At 44.8% G+C, this 22,509-nt stretch overlaps 1 protein-coding gene across 1 annotated transcript in view; it reads right to left on the bottom strand.

Annotated features, from left to right (window-relative positions):
- Positions 1-22,509, bottom strand: part of LOC126479821 (long-chain fatty acid transport protein 4-like) — a 329,898-nt gene that overhangs the window by 108,111 nt on the left and 199,278 nt on the right. Inside the window, exon 3 of the mRNA XM_050103817.1 lies at positions 1,693-1,930. Coding sequence (XP_049959774.1) covers positions 1,693-1,930 — 238 coding nt within the window. The remainder of the gene's footprint in view (positions 1-1,692; positions 1,931-22,509) is intronic.

The following is a 22,509-nucleotide window of genomic DNA, read 5'->3' as shown; positions in this document are numbered from 1 at the left end:
ACTTACACCCGACTTAAACTAACGTAAACTAACTTATGCTAAGAAAAACACACACACCCATACCCGAGGGAGAATTCGAACCTCCGATGGGAGGGGCCGTGCAATCCATCACATGGCGTATCAAACCGCGCAGCCACTCCGCGCGGCCTGTGTTTTATAGTTCATTTCTTTGTTGTAGGTGTTTATTTCCTGTACGAACTGGCTCTGAGTCTTGAACTGTTTTTGTTGCAGATTCACATCCTGCATGGGTGAATCTTCTTTTACTTGTGTAGGCAGTGCAGTACATTCCTCTGGATGTGTGCTGTCGCATTCTGCGTACAACTGCCCGGTTGTGCCACCAAATCCTGATCCCCTATATCATATGTCACTCCTACATCTGTATCTAATGTTGCTTCTCTGTTATACCCTGTAGTTCTGAATTTTCACCAAAAACTTCTTTCCAGCTTTTCCCCAGACGCATGATGCTCTAATTCGGTCTGAGTCGCACGTTCAGTTCTATGGTTCTTCCTGCTCACTTTTCGTTAGAAATTCAATCGCTCTTTCGGCGTCCCTCCTTCTCGATAGTGATTTACGTTTCTTACCTATACGGCACTTGACGGCGTCATTAGAATCCTCGCTGTTTGCTAGTGTTATGGGACGCCTACCCATGATCCGTTGTTAAAATCTGCCTTGTTAGGAGGGTTTGACAGTGCGACATTCGTCTCTCTTCCCTGTGCGTTTTTAAGAGGGTTCGAACTTTAATAGTGACAACTATTTATTTACAGCTCGTACAAAATAGATGTGTGTTTCAAAGTTTTACTGACCTTCAAAGTGGTCACCAGCATTGTGTATAACCCGTTCCCAGCGATGTGGACGTCGTAGGATACTCTTAGCAGTGCCAGTTGTGTTGACAGTTCGAGCACCGCGGTCTTTTGCCCGACGAATTTGTAGCAGTTCTGAAGCGAATGCCGTGAAGTGTTTCCTTCAGTTTAAAAATGGAGTTGAACTCACGAGGGCTTGAGTCAGGGGAGTGCAGTAGGTAGTATAGCACTTAGCAGCCCCATCAGTCAAACAAATCAGTAACAGCTTGCACTGCACGTGCTCGACCATTGGCCTGCAAAATGATGGTCAGGCCCTGCAGAAAGTGTTATCACTTCTGTCTCTAAGCTGTTCATTTTTGGAACACAGCCTACGACCAGCTTAGAGACAGAAGTGATGACACTTTCTGCAGGACCTGACCGCCATTTTGCAGGACAATGCTCAAGCATGTACAGAGCAAGCTGTTACTAATTTCTTTGACTGATGGGGCTGCTAAGTGTTACACCACCTACTGCACTCCCCTGACTTAAGCCCTCGTAAGTTCAACTCAATTGCTAAACTGAAGGAAACATTTCACGGCATTCGCTTCAGAACTGCTACAAATTCGTCGGGCAATAGACGGCGCCGCTCGAACTGTCAACACAACTGACACTGCTAAGAGTATCCTACAGCTTCCGCATCGCTGGCAACGGGTTATACAAAATGCTGGTGACTGCTTTGAAGGTCAATAAAACTTTGAAACACTTATCTATTTTGTATGAGCCGTAAATAAATAGTTGCCACTATTAAAGTTCCAACCCTCGTATCCCTACATTTACGTGGCACACACACTATGATAGGAATACACAGAATAAGAAAAAACATGGAAAATGTTTGAAAATACTTGTCACTCACCAGAAGCGAATTCATCTCCAAAGATAACGGCTCTGGCCACGCAGACCTTGAGCGTGTGCAGCAGGGGCTGCTTCCTCAGATTGTGATTGATGAGAGCGGTGACGAGACCGATGCGCGCCATGCCCAGCCACAGTCCCACGTACTCCACGCAGTTACCCAGCATCAGCGCCACCACGTCCCCTTTGTGGTAACCCTCTGCCTCTAGTGCATTCGCCACCCTCAGACTATACTTATGCAGCTGAAAAATTCAAAAGTATATTTCACTGACTTGAAGCAAATGAATTTTATACTGTAAGTATGCTTTAGAATTCGGTTTACTTCCAGCACGAACTTATTCGAACTACTGACAAGTTTGTACAAAATGGGATCTAAAAGTTTTCGATCTTATTCTGCACCATCGGCTATAAGGTAGTCTCTTTCGGAGAGAATGCAACGTTCCCAACACGTCCTCCGCAGTTAAAATGCATCCTGAAAGTCTTACTTGTTACGGTGTTTAGTAAGCTCTTTGATTCCTCCATTGTATCAAGTCTTCGGCCCTTCAATTGGAACTTCGCCTTCGAGAAAGGGAACAAGAAACACGATGCAAACTCTGGTTACGGTTTTTACTCCAGAATACAATACATAAATAACGCTGGTCAAATATGGTCGTACATTATCATGTTGCAGCACCCAGTCGCTCTTAGGACATTATCGTGGATGTTTTCTCCTCATATCGCCCCTCAAACCTCTTATAACATCACAAAAGAGCCCTTAAAATTAAAATGGCTCTAAACACCATGGGACTTAACATCTGAGGTCATCAGTCCCCTAGACTTAGAACTACTTAAACCTAACTAACCTAAGGACATCACACACATCAATGTCCGAATCAGGATTCGAACCTGCGACCGTAGCAGCAGCGCGGTTCCGGACTGAAGCGCCTAGAACCGCTCGGCCACAACGGCCGGCAGAACCCTTCATTTGCCATAAGTCAACGAGGGGACGAACTCATAATAAACAATCCCGTGAATATGTACAAATACAGATCAACATGGCCTTTTTTGCCGGAGGTGAATACGGACTCATCCATTGCTAAGATTTCTGCTTTTTCCTCACTAGTGACAGCCTCTGAAAGAAAGTTTCAATCGTCTTGAAGCTGTTGTTTAAGCTTCCTGTAGACTTCTACGCGATGTTGCTTCTGATAATCTTTAAGCAGTCTTGGCACAAACCTTTGCTGGTGTGATGCCGGTTGAGGGCTTACCGGACCGGTCGTCATCATCAGTAGATGTTTACTCGTTTCTGGACGCTTATACCAGTCAAAACTCTGAATCTGAACCTGGTAGTCCTGGGCAAATACACAAACTGGGATAACTTCCCCTTCCTACTTGCCTTACTCACAACTCACTCACCCCCATTCCCAACTCAACAATAAGACACTGTCTTACACCATTACCCCAGCCGCTCTTTTCCCACTTTTGTCAAAAAGCGAAATAAGTAAGAAAAACTGGGAAAAAACGGACAAGTGTTAGGAAGACTCGCGCTCTGAAGATTCTGCACAAACTTAATTATGTATGCAGACAATTCATCTACAGGTTTTGATGACTGACTTTGCGAGTCGTAGACCTTAAATCTCGACTTTATACCCTTACCCGTTCCTGAGAAAAAGGGGTCTTAACAGACGGACGGACAAAAAGTGATCCTATTAAGGGTTCCGTTTTTACCGAAGAGTTACGGAACCTTAAAAACCGTCATCTTATTTGAAATATTTTTGCGAAGCAAAATACAATTTTAACAATTTTTCCCTTATTTATCCACATATGAAGCAGCTATTCGTCCCTGTATCGTTGCACATAGCAAATGTTGCACACTACCTGACATACATTTTAAATGAATACGAAACCAAACTCTTTCTTATAGAAACTTGATTTAACTGGTAATAAAAACATGAAAAACTAATTAATTAATTAAAAAATTGAGTAATGTCAGAATAAGTGAAATAATATCTATTACTGTTACTGCAAGACGAAACAAGAAGGAATAGATAACTGCAAAATAGTACGCAAGTGTGACTATCCATGTAAAACTGTAAACTGCTAATGAAATGTATTTGCTTGGTGACCAAAATTCTGGTCTTACTTAAATGAGGTATTCCTCATTCTTGTATGTATAAAACGGTACATTACTTTAGAGAAAATCAATATTTCGCGCTCTATCATTTTCCGCATAACTTACGAATCTACAGCTTCATCTATACTCCACGGATCACTGTAAACTGCGTGTCACATCATATCTTGTATTGAACCGTAAATTGAAGTCTGTTCCTCTTCTCTTCGCGGATGGAGCATGGAAAGAATGAATCCTTCCGCTTCTCTGTGCTAGTCCGGCCCCGGTAGCTGAGTGGTCAGCGTGACGGAATGTCAATCCTAAGGCCCCGGGTTCGATTCCCGGCTGAGTCGGAGATTTTCTCCGCTCAGGGACTGGGTGTTGTGTTGTCCTCATCATCATCATTTCGTGGCGTCAAATTGAAAGACCTGCACCAGGCGAACGGTCTACCCGACGGGAGGCCTTAGCCACACGACATTTCATTTCATTTCTCTGTCCGGCCCCGGTAGCTGAGTGGTCAGCGCGACAGACTGTCAGTCCAAAGGGCCCGGGTTCGATTCCCGGCTGGGTCGGAGATTTTCTCCGCTCAGGGACTGGGTGTTGTGTTGTCCTAATCATCATCATTTCATTCCCATCGACGCGCAAGTCGCCGAATTGGCGTCAAATCTAAAGACTTGCACCAGGCGAACGGTCTACTCGACGGGAGGCCCTCGTCACACGACATTTCCATTTCATTTCTCTGTGCTAGTCGTTATTTTCATAGTTTTATTTGCACACGGAAGGGACTGAAGAACATTCGTGGTTTCTAAGCTGAAAGATGAGTGTTTGAGTTTTCCAAGCACGCACCAGGCGAACGGTCTACTCGACGGGAGGCCCTCGTCACACGACATTTCCATTTCCATTTCATTTCTCTGTGCTAGTCGTTATTTTCATAGTTTTATTTGCACACGGAAGGGACTGAAGAACATTCGTGGTTTCTAAGCTGAAAGATGAGTGTTTGAGTTTTCCAAGCACGCACCAGGCGAACGGTCTACTCGACGGGAGGCCCTCGTAACACGACATTTCCATTTCCATTTCCATTTCCATTTCATTTCTCTGTGCTAGTCGTTATTTTCATAGTTTTATTTGCACACGGAAGGGACTGAAGAACATTCGTGGTTTCTAAGCTGAAAGATGAGTGTTTGAGTTTTCCAAGCACGCACCAGGCGAACGGTCTACTCGACGGGAGGCCCTCGTCACACGACATTTCCATTTCTATTTCATTTCTCTGTGCTAGTCGTTATTTCCATAGTTTTATTTGCACACGGAAGGGACTGAAGAACATTCGTGGTTTCTAAGCTGAAAGATGAGTGTTTGAGTTTTCCAAGCACGCACCAGGCGAACGGTCTACTCGACGGGAGGCCCTCGTCACACGACATTTCCATTTCTATTTCATTTCTCTGTGCTAGTCGTTATTTCCATAGTTTTATTTGCACACGGAAGGGACTGAAGAACATTCGTGGTTTCTAAGCTGAAAGATGAGTGTTTGAGTTTTCCAAGCACGCACCAGGCGAACGGTCTACTCGACGGGAGGCCCTCGTCACACGACATTTCCATTTCTATTTCATTTCTCTGTGCTAGTCGTTATTTCCATAGTTTTATTTGCACACGGAAGGGACTGAAGAACATTCGTGGTTTCTAAGCTGAAAGATGAGTGTTTGAGTTTTCCAAGCACGCACCAGGCGAACGGTCTACTCGACGGGAGGCCCTCGTCACACGACATTTCCATTTCTATTTCATTTCTCTGTGCTAGTCGTTATTTCCATAGTTTTATTTGCACACGGAAGGGACTGAAGAACATTCGTGGTTTCTAAGCTGAAAGATGAGTGTTTGAGTTTTCCAAGCACGCACCAGGCGAACGGTCTACTCGACGGGAGGCCCTCGTCACACGACATTTCCATTTCCATTTCCATTTCCATTTCATTTCTCTGTGCTAGTCGTTATTTTCATAGTTTTATTTGCACACGGAAGGGACTGAAGAACATTCGTGGTTTCTAAGCTGAAAGATGAGTGTTTGAGTTTTCCAAGCACGCACCAGGCGAACGGTCTACTCGACGGGAGGCCCTCGTCACACGACATTTCCATTTCCATTTCATTTCTCTGTGCTAGTCGTTATTTTCATAGTTTTATTTGCACACGGAAGGGACTGAAGAACATTCGTGGTTTCTAAGCTGAAAGATGAGTGTTTGAGTTTTCCAAGCACGCACCAGGCGAACGGTCTACTCGACGGGAGGCCCTCGTAACACGACATTTCCATTTCCATTTCATTTCTCTGTGCTAGTCGTTATTTTCATAGTTTTATTTGCACACGGAAGGGACTGAAGAACATTCGTGGTTTCTAAGCTGAAAGATGAGTGTTTGCGTTTTCCAAGCACGCACCAGGCGAACGGTCTACTCGACGGGAGGCCCTCGTCACACGACATTTCCATTTCTATTTCATTTCTCTGTGCTAGTCGTTATTTCCATAGTTTTATTTGCACACGGAAGGGACTGAAGAACATTCGTGGTTTCTAAGCTGAAAGATGAGTGTTTGAGTTTTCCAAGCACGCACCAGGCGAACGGTCTACTCGACGGGAGGCCCTCGTCACACGACATTTCCATTTCCATTTCCATTTCCATTTCATTTCTCTGTGCTAGTCGTTATTTTCATAGTTTTATTTGCACACGGAAGGGACTGAAGAACATTCGTGGTTTCTAAGCTGAAAGATGAGTGTTTGAGTTTTCCAAGCACGCACCAGGCGAACGGTCTACTCGACGGGAGGCCCTCGTCACACGACATTTCCATTTCCATTTCATTTCTCTGTGCTAGTCGTTATTTTCATAGTTTTATTTGCACACGGAAGGGACTGAAGAACATTCGTGGTTTCTAAGCTGAAAGATGAGTGTTTGAGTTTTCCAAGCACGCACCAGGCGAACGGTCTACTCGACGGGAGGCCCTCGTCACACGACATTTCCATTTCTATTTCATTTCTCTGTGCTAGTCGTTATTTCCATAGTTTTATTTGCACACGGAAGGGACTGAAGAACATTCGTGGTTTCTAAGCTGAAAGATGAGTGTTTGAGTTTTCCAAGCACGCACCAGGCGAACGGTCTACTCGACGGGAGGCCCTCGTCACACGACATTTCCATTTCCATTTCCATTTCCATTTCATTTCTCTGTGCTAGTCGTTATTTTCATAGTTTTATTTGCACACGGAAGGGACTGAAGAACATTCGTGGTTTCTAAGCTGAAAGATGAGTGTTTGAGTTTTCCAAGCACGCACCAGGCGAACGGTCTACTCGACGGGAGGCCCTCGTCACACGACATTTCCATTTCCATTTCATTTCTCTGTGCTAGTCGTTATTTTCATAGTTTTATTTGCACACGGAAGGGACTGAAGAACATTCGTGGTTTCTAAGCTGAAAGATGAGTGTTTGAGTTTTCCAAGCACGCACCAGGCGAACGGTCTACTCGACGGGAGGCCCTCGTCACACGACATTTCCATTTCCATTTCATTTCTCTGTGCTAGTCGTTATTTTCATAGTTTTATTTGCACACGGAAGGGACTGAAGAACATTCGTGGTTTCTAAGCTGAAAGATGAGTGTTTGAGTTTTCCAAGCACGCACCAGGCGAACGGTCTACTCGACGGGAGGCCCTCGTCACACGACATTTCCATTTCTATTTCATTTCTCTGTGCTAGTCGTTATTTCCATAGTTTTATTTGCACACGGAAGGGACTGAAGAACATTCGTGGTTTCTAAGCTGAAAGATGAGTGTTTGAGTTTTCCAAGCACGCACCAGGCGAACGGTCTACTCGACGGGAGGCCCTCGTCACACGACATTTCCATTTCCATTTCCATTTCCATTTCATTTCTCTGTGCTAGTCGTTATTTTCATAGTTTTATTTGCACACGGAAGGGACTGAAGAACATTCGTGGTTTCTAAGCTGAAAGATGAGTGTTTGAGTTTTCCAAGCACGCACCAGGCGAACAGTCTACTCGACGGGAGGCCCTCGTCACACGACATTTCCATTTCCATTTCATTTCTCTGTGCTAGTCGTTATTTTCATAGTTTTATTTGCACACGGAAGGGACTGAAGAACATTCGTGGTTTCTAAGCTGAAAGATGAGTGTTTGAGTTTTCCAAGCACGCACCAGGCGAACGGTCTACTCGACGGGAGGCCCTCGTAACACGACATTTCCATTTCCATTTCATTTCTCTGTGCTAGTCGTTATTTTCATAGTTTTATTTGCACACGGAAGGGACTGAAGAACATTCGTGGTTTCTAAGCTGAAAGATGAGTGTTTGAGTTTTCCAAGCACGCACCAGGCGAACGGTCTACTCGACGGGAGGCCCTCGTCACACGACATTTCCATTTCTATTTCATTTCTCTGTGCTAGTCGTTATTTCCATAGTTTTATTTGCACACGGAAGGGACTGAAGAACATTCGTGGTTTCTAAGCTGAAAGATGAGTGTTTGAGTTTTCCAAGCACGCACCAGGCGAACGGTCTACTCGACGGGAGGCCCTCGTCACACGACATTTCCATTTCCATTTCATTTCTCTGTGCTAGTCGTTATTTTCATAGTTTTATTTGCACACGGAAGGGACTGAAGAACATTCGTGGTTTCTAAGCTGAAAGATGAGTGTTTGAGTTTTCCAAGCACGCACCAGGCGAACGGTCTACTCGACGGGAGGCCCTCGTCACACGATATTTCCATTTCCATTTCATTTCTCTGTGCTAGTCGTTATTTTCATAGTTTTATTTGCACACGGAAGGGACTGAAGAACATTCGTGGTTTCTAAGCTGAAAGATGAGTGTTTGAGTTTTCCAAGCACGCACCAGGCGAACGGTCTACTCGACGGGAAGCCCTCGTAACACGACATTTCCATTTCCATTTCATTTCTCTGTGCTAGTCGTTATTTTCATAGTTTTATTTGCACACGGAAGGGACTGAAGAACATTCGTGGTTTCTAAGCTGAAAGATGAGTGTTTGAGTTTTCCAAGCACGCACCAGGCGAACGGTCTACTCGACGGGTGGCCCTCGTCACACGACATTTCCATTTCCATTTCATTTCTCTGTGCTAGTCGTTATTTTCATAGTTTTATTTGCACACGGAAGGGACTGAAGAACATTCGTGGTTTCTAAGCTGAAAGATGAGTGTTTGAGTTTTCCAAGCACGTACCAGGCGAACGGTCTACTCGACGGGAGGCCCTCGTCACACGACACTTCCATTTCCATTTCATTTCTCTGTGCTAGTCGTTATTTTCATAGTTTTATTTGCACACGGAAGGGACTGAAGAACATTCGTGGTTTCTAAGCTGAAAGATGAGTGTTTGAGTTTTCCAAGCACGCACCAGGCGAACGGTCTACTCGACGGGAGGCCTCGTCACACGACATTTCCATTTCCATTTCATTTCTCTGTGCTAGTCGTTATTTTCATAGTTTTATTTGCACACGGAAGGGACTGAAGAACATTCGTGGTTTCTAAGCTGAAAGATGAGTGTTTGAGTTTTCCAAGCACGCACCAGGCGAACGGTCTACTCGACGGGAGGCCCTCATCACACGACATTTCCATTTCCATTTCATTTCTCTGTGCTAGTCGTTATTTTCATAGTTTTATTTGCACACGGAAGGGACTGAAGAACATTCGTGGTTTCTAAGCTGAAAGATGAGTGTTTGAGTTTTCCAAGCACGCACCAGGCGAACGGTCTACTCGACGGGAGGCCCTCGTCACACGACATTTCCATTTCCATTTCATTTCTCTGTGCTAGTCGTTATTTTCATAGTTTTATTTGCACACGGAAGGGACTGAAGAACATTCGTGGTTTCTAAGCTGAAAGATGAGTGTTTGAGTTTTCCAAGCACGCACCAGGCGAACGGTCTACTCGACGGGAGGCCCTCGTCACACGACATTTCCATTTCTATTTCATTTCTCTGTGCTAGTCGTTATTTCCATAGTTTTATTTGCACACGGAAGGGACTGAAGAACATTCGTGGTTTCTAAGCTGAAAGATGAGTGTTTGAGTTTTCCAAGCACGCACCAGGCGAACGGTCTACTCGACGGGAGGCCCTCGTCACACGACATTTCCATTTCCATTTCCATTTCCATTTCATTTCTCTGTGCTAGTCGTTATTTTCATAGTTTTATTTGCACACGGAAGGGACTGAAGAACATTCGTGGTTTCTAAGCTGAAAGATGAGTGTTTGAGTTTTCCAAGCACGCACCAGGCGAACGGTCTACTCGACGGGAGGCCCTCGTCACACGACATTTCCATTTCCATTTCATTTCTCTGTGCTAGTCGTTATTTTCATAGTTTTATTTGCACACGGAAGGGACTGAAGAACATTCGTGGTTTCTAAGCTGAAAGATGAGTGTTTGAGTTTTCCAAGCACGCACCAGGCGAACGGTCTACTCGACGGGAGGCCCTCGTCACACGACATTTCCATTTCTATTTCATTTCTCTGTGCTAGTCGTTATTTCCATAGTTTTATTTGCACACGGAAGGGACTGAAGAACATTCGTGGTTTCTAAGCTGAAAGATGAGTGTTTGAGTTTTCCAAGCACGCACCAGGCGAACGGTCTACTCGACGGGAGGCCCTCGTCACACGACATTTCCATTTCCATTTCCATTTCCATTTCATTTCTCTGTGCTAGTCGTTATTTTCATAGTTTTATTTGCACACGGAAGGGACTGAAGAACATTCGTGGTTTCTAAGCTGAAAGATGAGTGTTTGAGTTTTCCAAGCACGCACCAGGCGAACGGTCTACTCGACGGGAGGCCCTCGTCACACGACATTTCCATTTCCATTTCATTTCTCTGTGCTAGTCGTTATTTTCATAGTTTTATTTGCACACGGAAGGGACTGAAGAACATTCGTGGTTTCTAAGCTGAAAGATGAGTGTTTGAGTTTTCCAAGCACGCACCAGGCGAACGGTCTACTCGACGGGAGGCCCTCGTCACACGACATTTCCATTTCCATTTCATTTCTCTGTGCTAGTCGTTATTTTCATAGTTTTATTTGCACACGGAAGGGACTGAAGAACATTCGTGGTTTCTAAGCTGAAAGATGAGTGTTTGAGTTTTCCAAGCACGCACCAGGCGAACGGTCTACTCGACGGGAGGCCCTCGTCACACGACATTTCCATTTCTATTTCATTTCTCTGTGCTAGTCGTTATTTCCATAGTTTTATTTGCACACGGAAGGGACTGAAGAACATTCGTGGTTTCTAAGCTGAAAGATGAGTGTTTGAGTTTTCCAAGCACGCACCAGGCGAACGGTCTACTCGACGGGAGGCCCTCGTCACACGACATTTCCATTTCCATTTCCATTTCATTTCTCTGTGCTAGTCGTTATTTTCATAGTTTTATTTGCACACGGAAGGGACTGAAGAACATTCGTGGTTTCTAAGCTGAAAGATGAGTGTTTGAGTTTTCCAAGCACGCACCAGGCGAACGGTCTACTCGACGGGAGGCCCTCGTCACACGACATTTCCATTTCCATTTCATTTCTCTGTGCTAGTCGTTATTTTCATAGTTTTATTTGCACACGGAAGGGACTGAAGAACATTCGTGGTTTCTAAGCTGAAAGATGAGTGTTTGAGTTTTCCAAGCACGCACCAGGCGAACGGTCTACTCGACGGGAGGCCCTCGTAACACGACATTTCCATTTCCATTTCATTTCTCTGTGCTAGTCGTTATTTTCATAGTTTTATTTGCACACGGAAGGGACTGAAGAACATTCGTGGTTTCTAAGCTGAAAGATGAGTGTTTGAGTTTTCCAAGCACGCACCAGGCGAACGGTCTACTCGACGGGAGGCCCTCGTCACACGACATTTCCATTTCTATTTCATTTCTCTGTGCTAGTCGTTATTTCCATAGTTTTATTTGCACACGGAAGGGACTGAAGAACATTCGTGGTTTCTAAGCTGAAAGATGAGTGTTTGAGTTTTCCAAGCACGCACCAGGCGAACGGTCTACTCGACGGGAGGCCCTCGTCACACGACATTTCCATTTCCATTTCATTTCTCTGTGCTAGTCGTTATTTTCATAGTTTTATTTGCACACGGAAGGGACTGAAGAACATTCGTGGTTTCTAAGCTGAAAGATGAGTGTTTGAGTTTTCCAAGCACGCACCAGGCGAACGGTCTACTCGACGGGAGGCCCTCGTCACACGATATTTCCATTTCCATTTCATTTCTCTGTGCTAGTCGTTATTTTCATAGTTTTATTTGCACACGGAAGGGACTGAAGAACATTCGTGGTTTCTAAGCTGAAAGATGAGTGTTTGAGTTTTCCAAGCACGCACCAGGCGAACGGTCTACTCGACGGGAAGCCCTCGTAACACGACATTTCCATTTCCATTTCATTTCTCTGTGCTAGTCGTTATTTTCATAGTTTTATTTGCACACGGAAGGGACTGAAGAACATTCGTGGTTTCTAAGCTGAAAGATGAGTGTTTGAGTTTTCCAAGCACGCACCAGGCGAACGGTCTACTCGACGGGTGGCCCTCGTCACACGACATTTCCATTTCCATTTCATTTCTCTGTGCTAGTCGTTATTTTCATAGTTTTATTTGCACACGGAAGGGACTGAAGAACATTCGTGGTTTCTAAGCTGAAAGATGAGTGTTTGAGTTTTCCAAGCACGTACCAGGCGAACGGTCTACTCGACGGGAGGCCCTCGTCACACGACACTTCCATTTCCATTTCATTTCTCTGTGCTAGTCGTTATTTTCATAGTTTTATTTGCACACGGAAGGGACTGAAGAACATTCGTGGTTTCTAAGCTGAAAGATGAGTGTTTGAGTTTTCCAAGCACGCACCAGGCGAACGGTCTACTCGACGGGAGGCCCTCGTCACACGACATTTCCATTTCCATTTCATTTCTCTGTGCTAGTCGTTATTTTCATAGTTTTATTTGCACACGGAAGGGACTGAAGAACATTCGTGGTTTCTAAGCTGAAAGATGAGTGTTTGAGTTTTCCAAGCACGCACCAGGCGAACGGTCTACTCGACGGGAGGCCCTCATCACACGACATTTCCATTTTCATTTCATTTCTCTGTGCTAGTCGTTATTTTCATAGTTTTATTTGCACACGGAAGGGACTGAAGAACATTCGTGGTTTCTAAGCTGAAAGATGAGTGTTTGAGTTTTCCAAGCACGCACCAGGCGAACGGTCTACTCGACGGGAGGCCCTCGTCACACGACATTTCCATTTCCATTTCATTTCTCTGTGCTAGTCGTTATTTTCATAGTTTTATTTGCACACGGAAGGGACTGAAGAACATTCGTGGTTTCTAAGCTGAAAGATGAGTGTTTGAGTTTTCCAAGCACGCACCAGGCGAACGGTCTACTCGACGGGAGGCCCTCGCCACACGACATTTCCATTTCATTTCTCTGTGCTAGTCGTTATTTCCATAGTTTTATTTGCACACGGAAGGGACTGAAGAACATTCGTGGTTTCTAAGCTGAAAGATGAGTGTTTGAGTTTTCCAAGCACGCTCCAGGGAGATTTAGGGCGCATTGCATCGACTTCTGCCAGTTAAGGTTTTTCAAAATATCTCTTACACCCTATAAAAAAAAAAAAAAAAAAAAAAAAAAAAAAAAAAAAAATTTAAATGGCTCTGAGCACTATGAGACTTAACATCTGAGGTCATCAGTCCCCTAGAACTCAGAACTACTTAAACCTAACTAACTGAAGGACATCACACACATCCATGCCCTAGGCAGGATTCGAACCTGCGACCGTAGCAGCCGCGCGGTTCTGGACTGATGCGCCTAGAACCGCTCGGTCACATCGGCCGGATACACTCTCAAAGCCAGTCAAACAAACCTGTCCTCTTTCGCGCCGTCTTTCTTCTATCGATAGTATTTCTAAACCAAATATCTGATCTCGTTTCACTGTAGAACGTAAGTATTTCTTAAACCTTCAGCTTGGCATAAATAAAATGCCCAGCTTTTGTAAAGCCGTAGGTTGAGTTACACATATCAGGACGGCTTTATCTAAAATCAACATTAGCTGTGCCGAAAACAAACGTCGTGAGAAAAGTTCATCGAAAACTTAAGTTTTCCATTTTTAAGATCTGCATCACGGGCAGTAGATGTAAAAAAAAGAAACTTATATTAGTAAGTACGCGTCTTTAACATACTTCATACCTTAAAACGACATATTTAGTTGAGAGTAAATGATGTCAATTATTGGATGACAAAGTGTTACTTTAAACCCAGTTAAGGGATCTGTCTTCCTCTTGTCTTCGCGAAGCTTGCCGGCCGAAGTGGCCGTGCGGTTAAAGGCGCTGCAGTCTGGAACCGCAAGACCGCTACGGTCGCAGGTTCGAATCCTGCCTCGGGCATGGATGTTTGTGATGTCCTTAGGTTAGTTAGGTTTAACTAGTTCTAAGTTTTAGGGGACTAATGGCCTCAGCAGTTGAGTCCCATAGTGCTCAGAGCCATTTGAACCATTTTTCGCGAAGCTTGTCGATGTGGTTCTCTACAGCTTTAATTCGTTTGTTGGTCATTTTACACTCAATGGCCCGTCTTTCGCGTGCTGCAAGTTTCGTCATGCAGTCTGTCACATGGTCCTGTGAGACATGCTGTTTCTGAGATCAACCGAGTGACACGTCGCAGTGACAAGGCAAAGGCATTCGGGAAGATGGCGGTTCAAATCCTCATCCTCCCATCCACATTGAGATTTTCCGTGATTTCCCCTCAGATCACCAAAGGCAAACTCAGGGATGGTTTCTTTGAAAAACAAACGGCCGATCTCCTTACGTCATCTCTCCCTAATGACCTCGACGTCGACGGGTCGTTAAACCCAAATCTTCCATCTTTGTTTAAGCCTTAGTTGCTGTATTAATTCTTTCCAGCTATTTATACTGAATCTGAAAAGGGCAAGATTGTGTTTTTAAGACCTATTGCTACACTTCGTTCGCTACATTTCTTAGTATTGCAAATTACGAGGGGCGTCCTATAAGTCATGCAACACATTTTCCTTGACCAATTTCGGATGAAAAAATACAGGATTTGTTTTAGGGCATCGTGCATCAGCCCCTACAGTTTAATGAATTTCGGATTGGTTGCGGCGCTGTATGTAGACTTCAAAATGGCGGCTGCAACGGAGGTGCGTTCAAAGCAGAGAGCTCTTATTGAGTTTCTTTTGGCGGAGAACCAGAGGATCGCAGATATTCATAGGCACTCGGAGAATGTCTACGGAGACCTGGTACTGAACAAAAGCATGGTGACTCGTGGGGCGAGGCTTCTGTACAACTGGATATTTCTGTTAATCACCACCTTACGGAAGTCCGCGGCTCGTGGTCTTGTGGTAGCGTTCTCGCTTCCCGCGCACGGGGTCCCGGGTTCGATTCCCGGCGCTCATCATCATCATCATTATTACCTAACGGAAAACTATAAATACCAAAGGTCCACCTGTGCTTGCGCGTTACGAGGCTGATTGCAACAATTTTTTGTCGAACATCGTCATAGGCGATGAAACGTGGGTTCATCACTTGTAATCGGAAACAAAACGACAATCTAATTAGTGGTGCCACACCACCGCTCCTCTGGAAAAAAAAAGAAGTTCAATGCCGCACCCTCAGCTGATAAAGTCATGGCGATGGCCTTCTGAGACTCTGAAGGGGTTGTTCTATTTCATGCACTCCCTCATGGTGCAACGTGAGTCATTCTATTTCATGTCCTCCCTCATGGTGCAACGGTCAACCTTGAGCGTTTTGTACTACCCTCAGGAAACTGAAAAACGATTTCAGCGTGTACGTCGCCACGAAATGCAAACGAACTACTTGTTCTCTACTACAACGCAGGGCTAACAGAAGTCTGTGCCGCACTCGAGAGGAGCCCTCAAAGCTTCATTGGACTGTTCTTCCTCATGCACCCTACAGCCCAGATCTCGTACATTCCGACTTCCACCTTTTTGGCACAATGAAGGACACACTCCGCAGGAAGCAGTACGTGGATGATGGGGAGGTTATTGATGCAGCAAGACGATAGCCCCGACATTGACCAGTATAATGGTACCATGCGGGCATACAGGCCTTCCCAGTAAGGTGGCGTAAGGTCGTGGCATTGAACGGAGGTTACGTTGAAAAATAGGGTTTTGTAGACAAAAGAGGGGAGAATAATACGATGCACTGGAATCCTGAATAAAATCAACCAGATTTCAGAAAAAAAAATGTTGCAATACTTATTGAATGCCCCTCGTATATCTGTCAGCGTCTAAGAACGTTAATATATATATATATATATATATATATATATATATATATATATATAGAGAGAGAGAGAGAGAGAGAGAGAGAGAGAGAGAGATATATATACACTAACGTTATATATTTTCCTATCTTCCAACACAATGCATTGGATTTGGTGTTTTTACCTGGAAGTTCTCACGGAGCAAATTTTTAACTCCTATCACTTCTGTGACTAAAAATTTTGTAGAGTTTCTCGACTGTATCGGAATACGGAGCCTTTAAGGTCTAAATTTAAAATGTTACTTGATACTGTTTTGCATACCATTGTAGACGCTACTCATGACGGATGCCCGTCATAAACTTGTCCGAAGCATTTGCTCACATCTAACCCCTTTCGTTCAATACATTCAATTAACTGACATTCGTATTTTAATGCAGACTGAACCTTGATCTGGGCAGAGGAGGTAAACAATTTGCATATCTTTAAGTCAAATGATTTCCAAAACAATTTTTCATTATTTGAAGACAGCGAAAGACTTCTCTTGACTCATAGATTTCACCAAATTTTCGACTTTTTCCTTCCATTTTAATTTTTCATCCCACTTGTTTTTATATTCCGGAGCTTCCTTATCCTCTGTTGCATTGCCCTGGTCGTCCTAGCTTATTAATGCTTGATAGTTTCGTTAATCGTACGGTGATTTCTTACCAGGTATCTTCTTAAACATATTGCAACGTGATGCAATTCTCAACAATACAGAGGTCTCTGCAGCAATCCGCGCTGTTGCTTAGCATCAGTCTGAGACGAGTCAACTGGCAAGCAACATGGATGTATCCGTCCCCACTCAACTAAATCGTAAGGAAACCGGAAATGTAATAAGAGCAAGAAGCAAGGGCACCAGTCAGAAGGTAAGCGAACAATAAACCTCTGTAGGCCGATCCGTGACACCCAAAACACTGGAGTCAAATCGACTGCACCTTCTTGCTAAAGCATAACATGAAATTCTTACAGGCATGCATATTTAGTGAATACGGGTACCTTCGACACTGCTATTACGTTCAGAGTAATCTGATTTTGCAAACCTAGTATCCAGAAAACGTGTAAGATATGTCTGAGACAGTTTTTGTGTTGGGGGAGCATGCATTTTCAACAGATCAGCAAAACATCATGACCACCTACTGAATAGCCGGTAAGTCCACATTTGGCACGGATAACAGTGGCGAAGCGTCGTGAATGGAAGCAGTGAGACCTTGGTAGGTCGCTGAAGGGAACTGGCATCACATCTGCACATATAAGTCACCAAATTCCCGCAAATTCCGGGGAGGGAGGTGGTGACCTCTAACGCGAAGTTCAGTCACATCCCAGATATGTACGATCGGGATCAGATCTGGCGAGTTGGGGGCGGGGGGGGGGGGGGCAGCACATCCTAAAACCATTTCATCACATTCCTGGCCTTGTGACACGGCGCATTATTTGTTGAAAATTGCCATTTCCGTCGGGGAACATGATCGTCATGAACGGGTGTACGTGGTCCGCAACCAGTGTACGATGCTCCTTGGCCTTCATGGTGCCGTGCACGAGCTTCACTGGACCCAAGGATGCCCACGTCAAAGCATAATGGCCTCGCCGCCAGCTTGTCTCCGTCCCGCAGTATAGTTGTCAAGGAGCTGTTCCCCCGGAAGACGATGGATTCGTGTTCCCCGATCGGCACGATGGAGGTGGTTCAAATGGTTCAAATGGCTCTGAGCACTATGGGACTTAACATCTGAGGTCATCAGTCCCCTAGACTTAGAACTACTTAAACCTAACTAACCCAAGGACATCACACACATCCATGCCTGAGGCAGGATTCGAACCTGCGACCGTAGCAGCAGTGCGGTTCCGGACTGAAGCGCCTAGAACCGTTCGATCACAACGGCCGGCTGATGAAGAAGGTATTGGGTTTGATCAGACCATGCAATGCTCTGCCATTGCGCCAGCGTCCATTTCCGATGGTCACGTGGACATTTCATTCGTAGTTGTCGATATCGTGGTGTTATCATTGGCACATACATGAGTCGTCGGCTGCGGAGGCCCATCGTTAGGAGTGTCCGGTGCACTATATGTTCAAACCACTTGTACTCTGCCCTACATGTAAGTCTGATATTAGTTCCTCCACAGTTCGCCGCCTGTCCTGTTTGACCAGTGTGCCTAGCCTGCGACGTCCGACATCTGTAACGAACGGTGGCCGTGCAACTCCACGATGTCTGGACGTGATTTCGCCTTGGTTTCGCCACGTGTTGGAGACACTCACCACAGCACTCCTCAGACACCTAAGAAGTCGTGCCGAGCCTCCGGGCCATCAGAATCTGTCCTCGGTCAAACTCAGATCGTGCGCTTTCCGAATTCTACGCATGGACAGCGCGCTCACTGATGCGTACGTCTGACTAGTAGTCACATCTCGCCAGGGGTCGCTACTATCGCCTGGACGGTCTATATCGATAGTAGGTCGGTGGTCATTAGCTCTGGCTGATCAGTGTATATCTGCATCTATAATCTGCAAGGCACAAGCCAATTTACCGCGTGTTGAGGAGAGTACTTATGGGACCACTACTGTTCCTTCCTTGCCTCTTCCATTCATAAATATCGCATGGGAGAATTGTTAGCGGTAAATCTCTGTATGGGCTCTAAATCGTCTGATTGTCTCGTTCTGGGTAACTTCTGAGACGTGTATGGAAGAAAGTAACATGGTCTTCTACTCTTCCTGGAACGTACTCTCAAGCATTTCAATAGCAAACCTTTCTGAGATAAGTAAAGGCTGTCTTTTAGTGTCTGCCACTGGTCTGTTGAGTATGTAACGCTTTCTCGCCTGCCGGTATGATCTCATAAAAAACCGCGCCGATCTTTGTCGGATGTTTTCTGTGTCTTCTATTAATTCAACCTGATGAGGGTCCCAGACTGATGTGCAATACTCAAGAATTGGTCGGGCAAGTGTTTTGTAAGCCGCCTCTTGCGAGGTTGAATTACTTTTCTTTTAGGTTCTTCCTAAGAATCTCAGCATGGCTTCTGCTTTCTTTACAGTTATTTTTCACTTTAGGTTGTTAGTTATTGTTTCCAGGGATTTGTCGCTATTAGTGTACTCTAATAGTCATGGACCTTTTTTCGCCTATCCACGAGCAAATAAGTTCCATTTATTTACGTACAGGGTCAACTGCCAGGCTATCCACCGATCGCCTACCCTCCGCAGCTCGTCCTGCAACTCCCTACAGTAACTAATCTTTACATCTGTCGATTTTGTGCCATCCGAAACGTAATCCTGAATCCATTCACAAATCTGGTCCTATACTCGGTAAGGTCGTATTTTGTTCAGTAAACGAAAGAGCAGAACTGTGTCAAAATGCTTACTGACGTTAAGGAACGTCGCACAAAGCAGGCCAACGTTGCCTACGGTGATATGCGTATCATGGACGAACAAAATGTGATTTTAACGAGTTTTATGTTTGTACAAACATTTATTTTTGTATAAGAAATTTTCGTTTCCTAAAAACGTCTAATACGTGAGATAATAGAGCATAAAACAATACCCATAATTCTACAACAGTTTAACGTCACCGTAGAGGCTTATAATCACGTGCATCTGTACTTCGACCCATCTTGAAAGCGGGAATGGGGGTGACCTTGCTTTCTTCTAGTCGCTAGGCACCTTTCGTTGCTCCAGCGACCTACTATATATACTCTAACACAAAAAAAGACGTACCACGAAGGACTTATCCGAACGGGACAGAAATCGGTAGATGTGACGTACTTGTACGGAGAAAAAAATGATTACAGTTTCAGAGAAATGGAGGATTTATTAAAGAGAAAGAGCTTCGAAAATTGAGCAAGTCAAAACGCGTTGGTCCACATCTTGCCATTATGCATGCAGCTTTTCGTCTTGGCTTTGATTGATGAGATTTTTTGGATGTCCTCCTAAGGGATATCGTCCCAAATTCAGTCCAGTCGTCAAAATCTCGAGCTGGAGGGCCATACTAATAATATTCCGAATGTTCTCAAGTAGGGAGAGAACTGGCGAGCTTGCTGACCAAAGTAGGGTCTGGGAGCACGAATACAAGCGGTGGAAACTCGAGCCGTGTGCGGGAAGGTGTTATCTTGCTGAAATGTAGGCCCAGTCTGACTGGCCAAGAAGGGCAACAAAACGGAGCATAGAATATAGTCGACGTATCACTGTGCTGTAAGCGTGCCACGGATAACAACCAAAGAGGTCCTGCTATGAAATGAAATGGTGCCCCAGAACATTACTCCTGGCTGTCAGGCCGTACGGCGGGTGACAGACAGGTTAGTATCCCATGCCTGCCCACGGTGTCTCCAGATACGTCTTCGCTGATCATCGGGATTCAATTAGAAGCGAAACTCGTCACTGAAGACAATTATACGCCAGCAATGAGATCCCAGGTCGAAAACATGCCTGGGCCAGACAGCAGTGAGTTACCAATCTGACTGTCGCCCACCCACCCATTTTGTTGCTCATCATGGCGAGCCATCTGGGCTTACATTTCAGTAAGATAATGCCCGCCTCCACATGGTGAGAGTTTCCACTGCTTGTTTTCCTGCTCGCCAGACCCCATCTTTGCCAGCAAGCTCTCTGAATCTCTCCCCAATTGAGAACGTTTGGAACATATGGGCAGGTCCCTTCACCCAGTTTGGGATTTTGATGATCTGCCGCCCCAACTGGACAGAATTTGGCACTACATCCTTGAGGAGGACATCCAAAAACTCTTATCCATCAAAACCAAGCCGAATAACAGCTTGCATAAGCGCCAGACGTGGACCAACGCGTTTTGACTTGCTCAATTTGTGAAGCTCTTTCTCTTCAATAAATGATCCAATTTTTCTGAAATTGTAATCATTTGTTTGCCTGTACATGTACGTCACATGCACCGATTTCCGTCCCGTTCGGATTATTACTTTATTCGTACGATCTCCATTGAGTCTCACAGGTATTTCATTCGGTCCAAATGCCTTTCACTATTGAGCGACAATGTTTGATTTTCTATTCCACTATCACTTATCTCAGTATCTGCCATTTCGGCGTTCGTGCGAAGATGCGATGATTCAAAGAAGGAATGTATTACGATTTTCCATGGTGAAACAATTTCGGAAGGCCTCCTCGACGTCATCCTTCGTTTCGGCGCCACATTCTTATTCAGAACGGTTGGGACAATTTTGGTTTCAAATTCATTGAGCACTTCTCCCATTGTTCTCCTTAAGCTCATTTCGACTTCGTTAAGCCTTTGCGATTGTTACTTACGGCTGACGCCAACTCTCTTCGCTTATGTAGCAACTTTCTAATGCTGCTATGGAACCACCATGCCTCAAAACCTTGCTCGGCACATATTTGTCTAAGGAGTATTGAAAATGCCTTTGAATTTCCTCTATTCGTGCTCCCCTCTTCGTCCTCAGAGTTAAATAGTTTTGATGACTATTGAGATACTATGTAATTTGCTAAGCAAGTAATATTTTCTTGCCTTTCTTCATATTTCTTGTCCCACTCGTAGGCACCGATATTATAACAGACCGTGGTCTAGGGGCGCCGTCACGGTAGCTCCGCGTGTTCGGTCACGGGGCTGGTTGTATCTTTGATTAGAAATCAAAACGCCCTCGAACCCCGCCACTGCTTAAATTTTTAATAAAAATTATCAGCTTTGGCAGCCGAAGACTTCCGGCCTAAGAAGTCACCATCATTCTGCTAACGGCCTTGTCAAAGAAAGCGGACGAGCGAACAAAGGTTCAGGATACTCTCTTGCCCTTGAGGTGGGAAACTGTCCTTAAGGGCGGAAGAATCAGCACTGACCAACGGCACGAGGATGCACAAGGCAATGGAAACCACTGCATGAAAGACAGACAAAATGTATCCACAGGACATGTGGTCTGTAATTGAAAATGTGTCATTATGATCTCTCCATTGGCAAAAGAGTCCAGACTAGTCCCCCATTTGGAACTCCGGGAGAGGACTGCCAAAGGGGAAGTAATCATACGAAAAAGACTGAATAGCCAACGAAGGATAACGTTCTTCGAGTCGGGCGTGGAATGTCAAGAGTTTGAGCTTCGTAGGGAAACTAGAAAATCTGAAAAGGGAAATGCAAAGGCTCGATCTAGATATACTCGGGGTCAGTGAAGTGAAATGGAAAGAAGACAAGGAATTCTGGAGGAGTATTGGGTAATATCAACAGCAGTAGAAAATGGTATTACTATTTAAGGATTCATTATGAATAGGAATGTAGGGTAAATGGTGAGTTACTGTGAAGAGTTCAGTGTTAGGGTTTTCTCATCAGATTTGACAGCAAACCAACACAGACAACGATAGTTCAGGTATACATGCCGACGTCGAAAGCTCAATATGACGAGGTAGGGAAAGTATATGAGGATACTGAACGGGTAACGCAGTACAAAAGGGAGATTAAAATTTAACAGTCTTGGGCGACTGGAACACGGCTGTAGAAGGAGTAGAAGAAAGGGTTACATGAGAATA

The sequence above is a fragment of the Schistocerca serialis genome, chromosome 1 (genome assembly GCF_023864345.2).
Source record: "Schistocerca serialis cubense isolate TAMUIC-IGC-003099 chromosome 1, iqSchSeri2.2, whole genome shotgun sequence".
Taxonomy (NCBI): domain Eukaryota; kingdom Metazoa; phylum Arthropoda; class Insecta; order Orthoptera; family Acrididae; genus Schistocerca; species Schistocerca serialis.
Note: the sequence above shows the minus strand (reverse complement) of the source record. Positions and strands in the feature narration are given on the sequence as shown.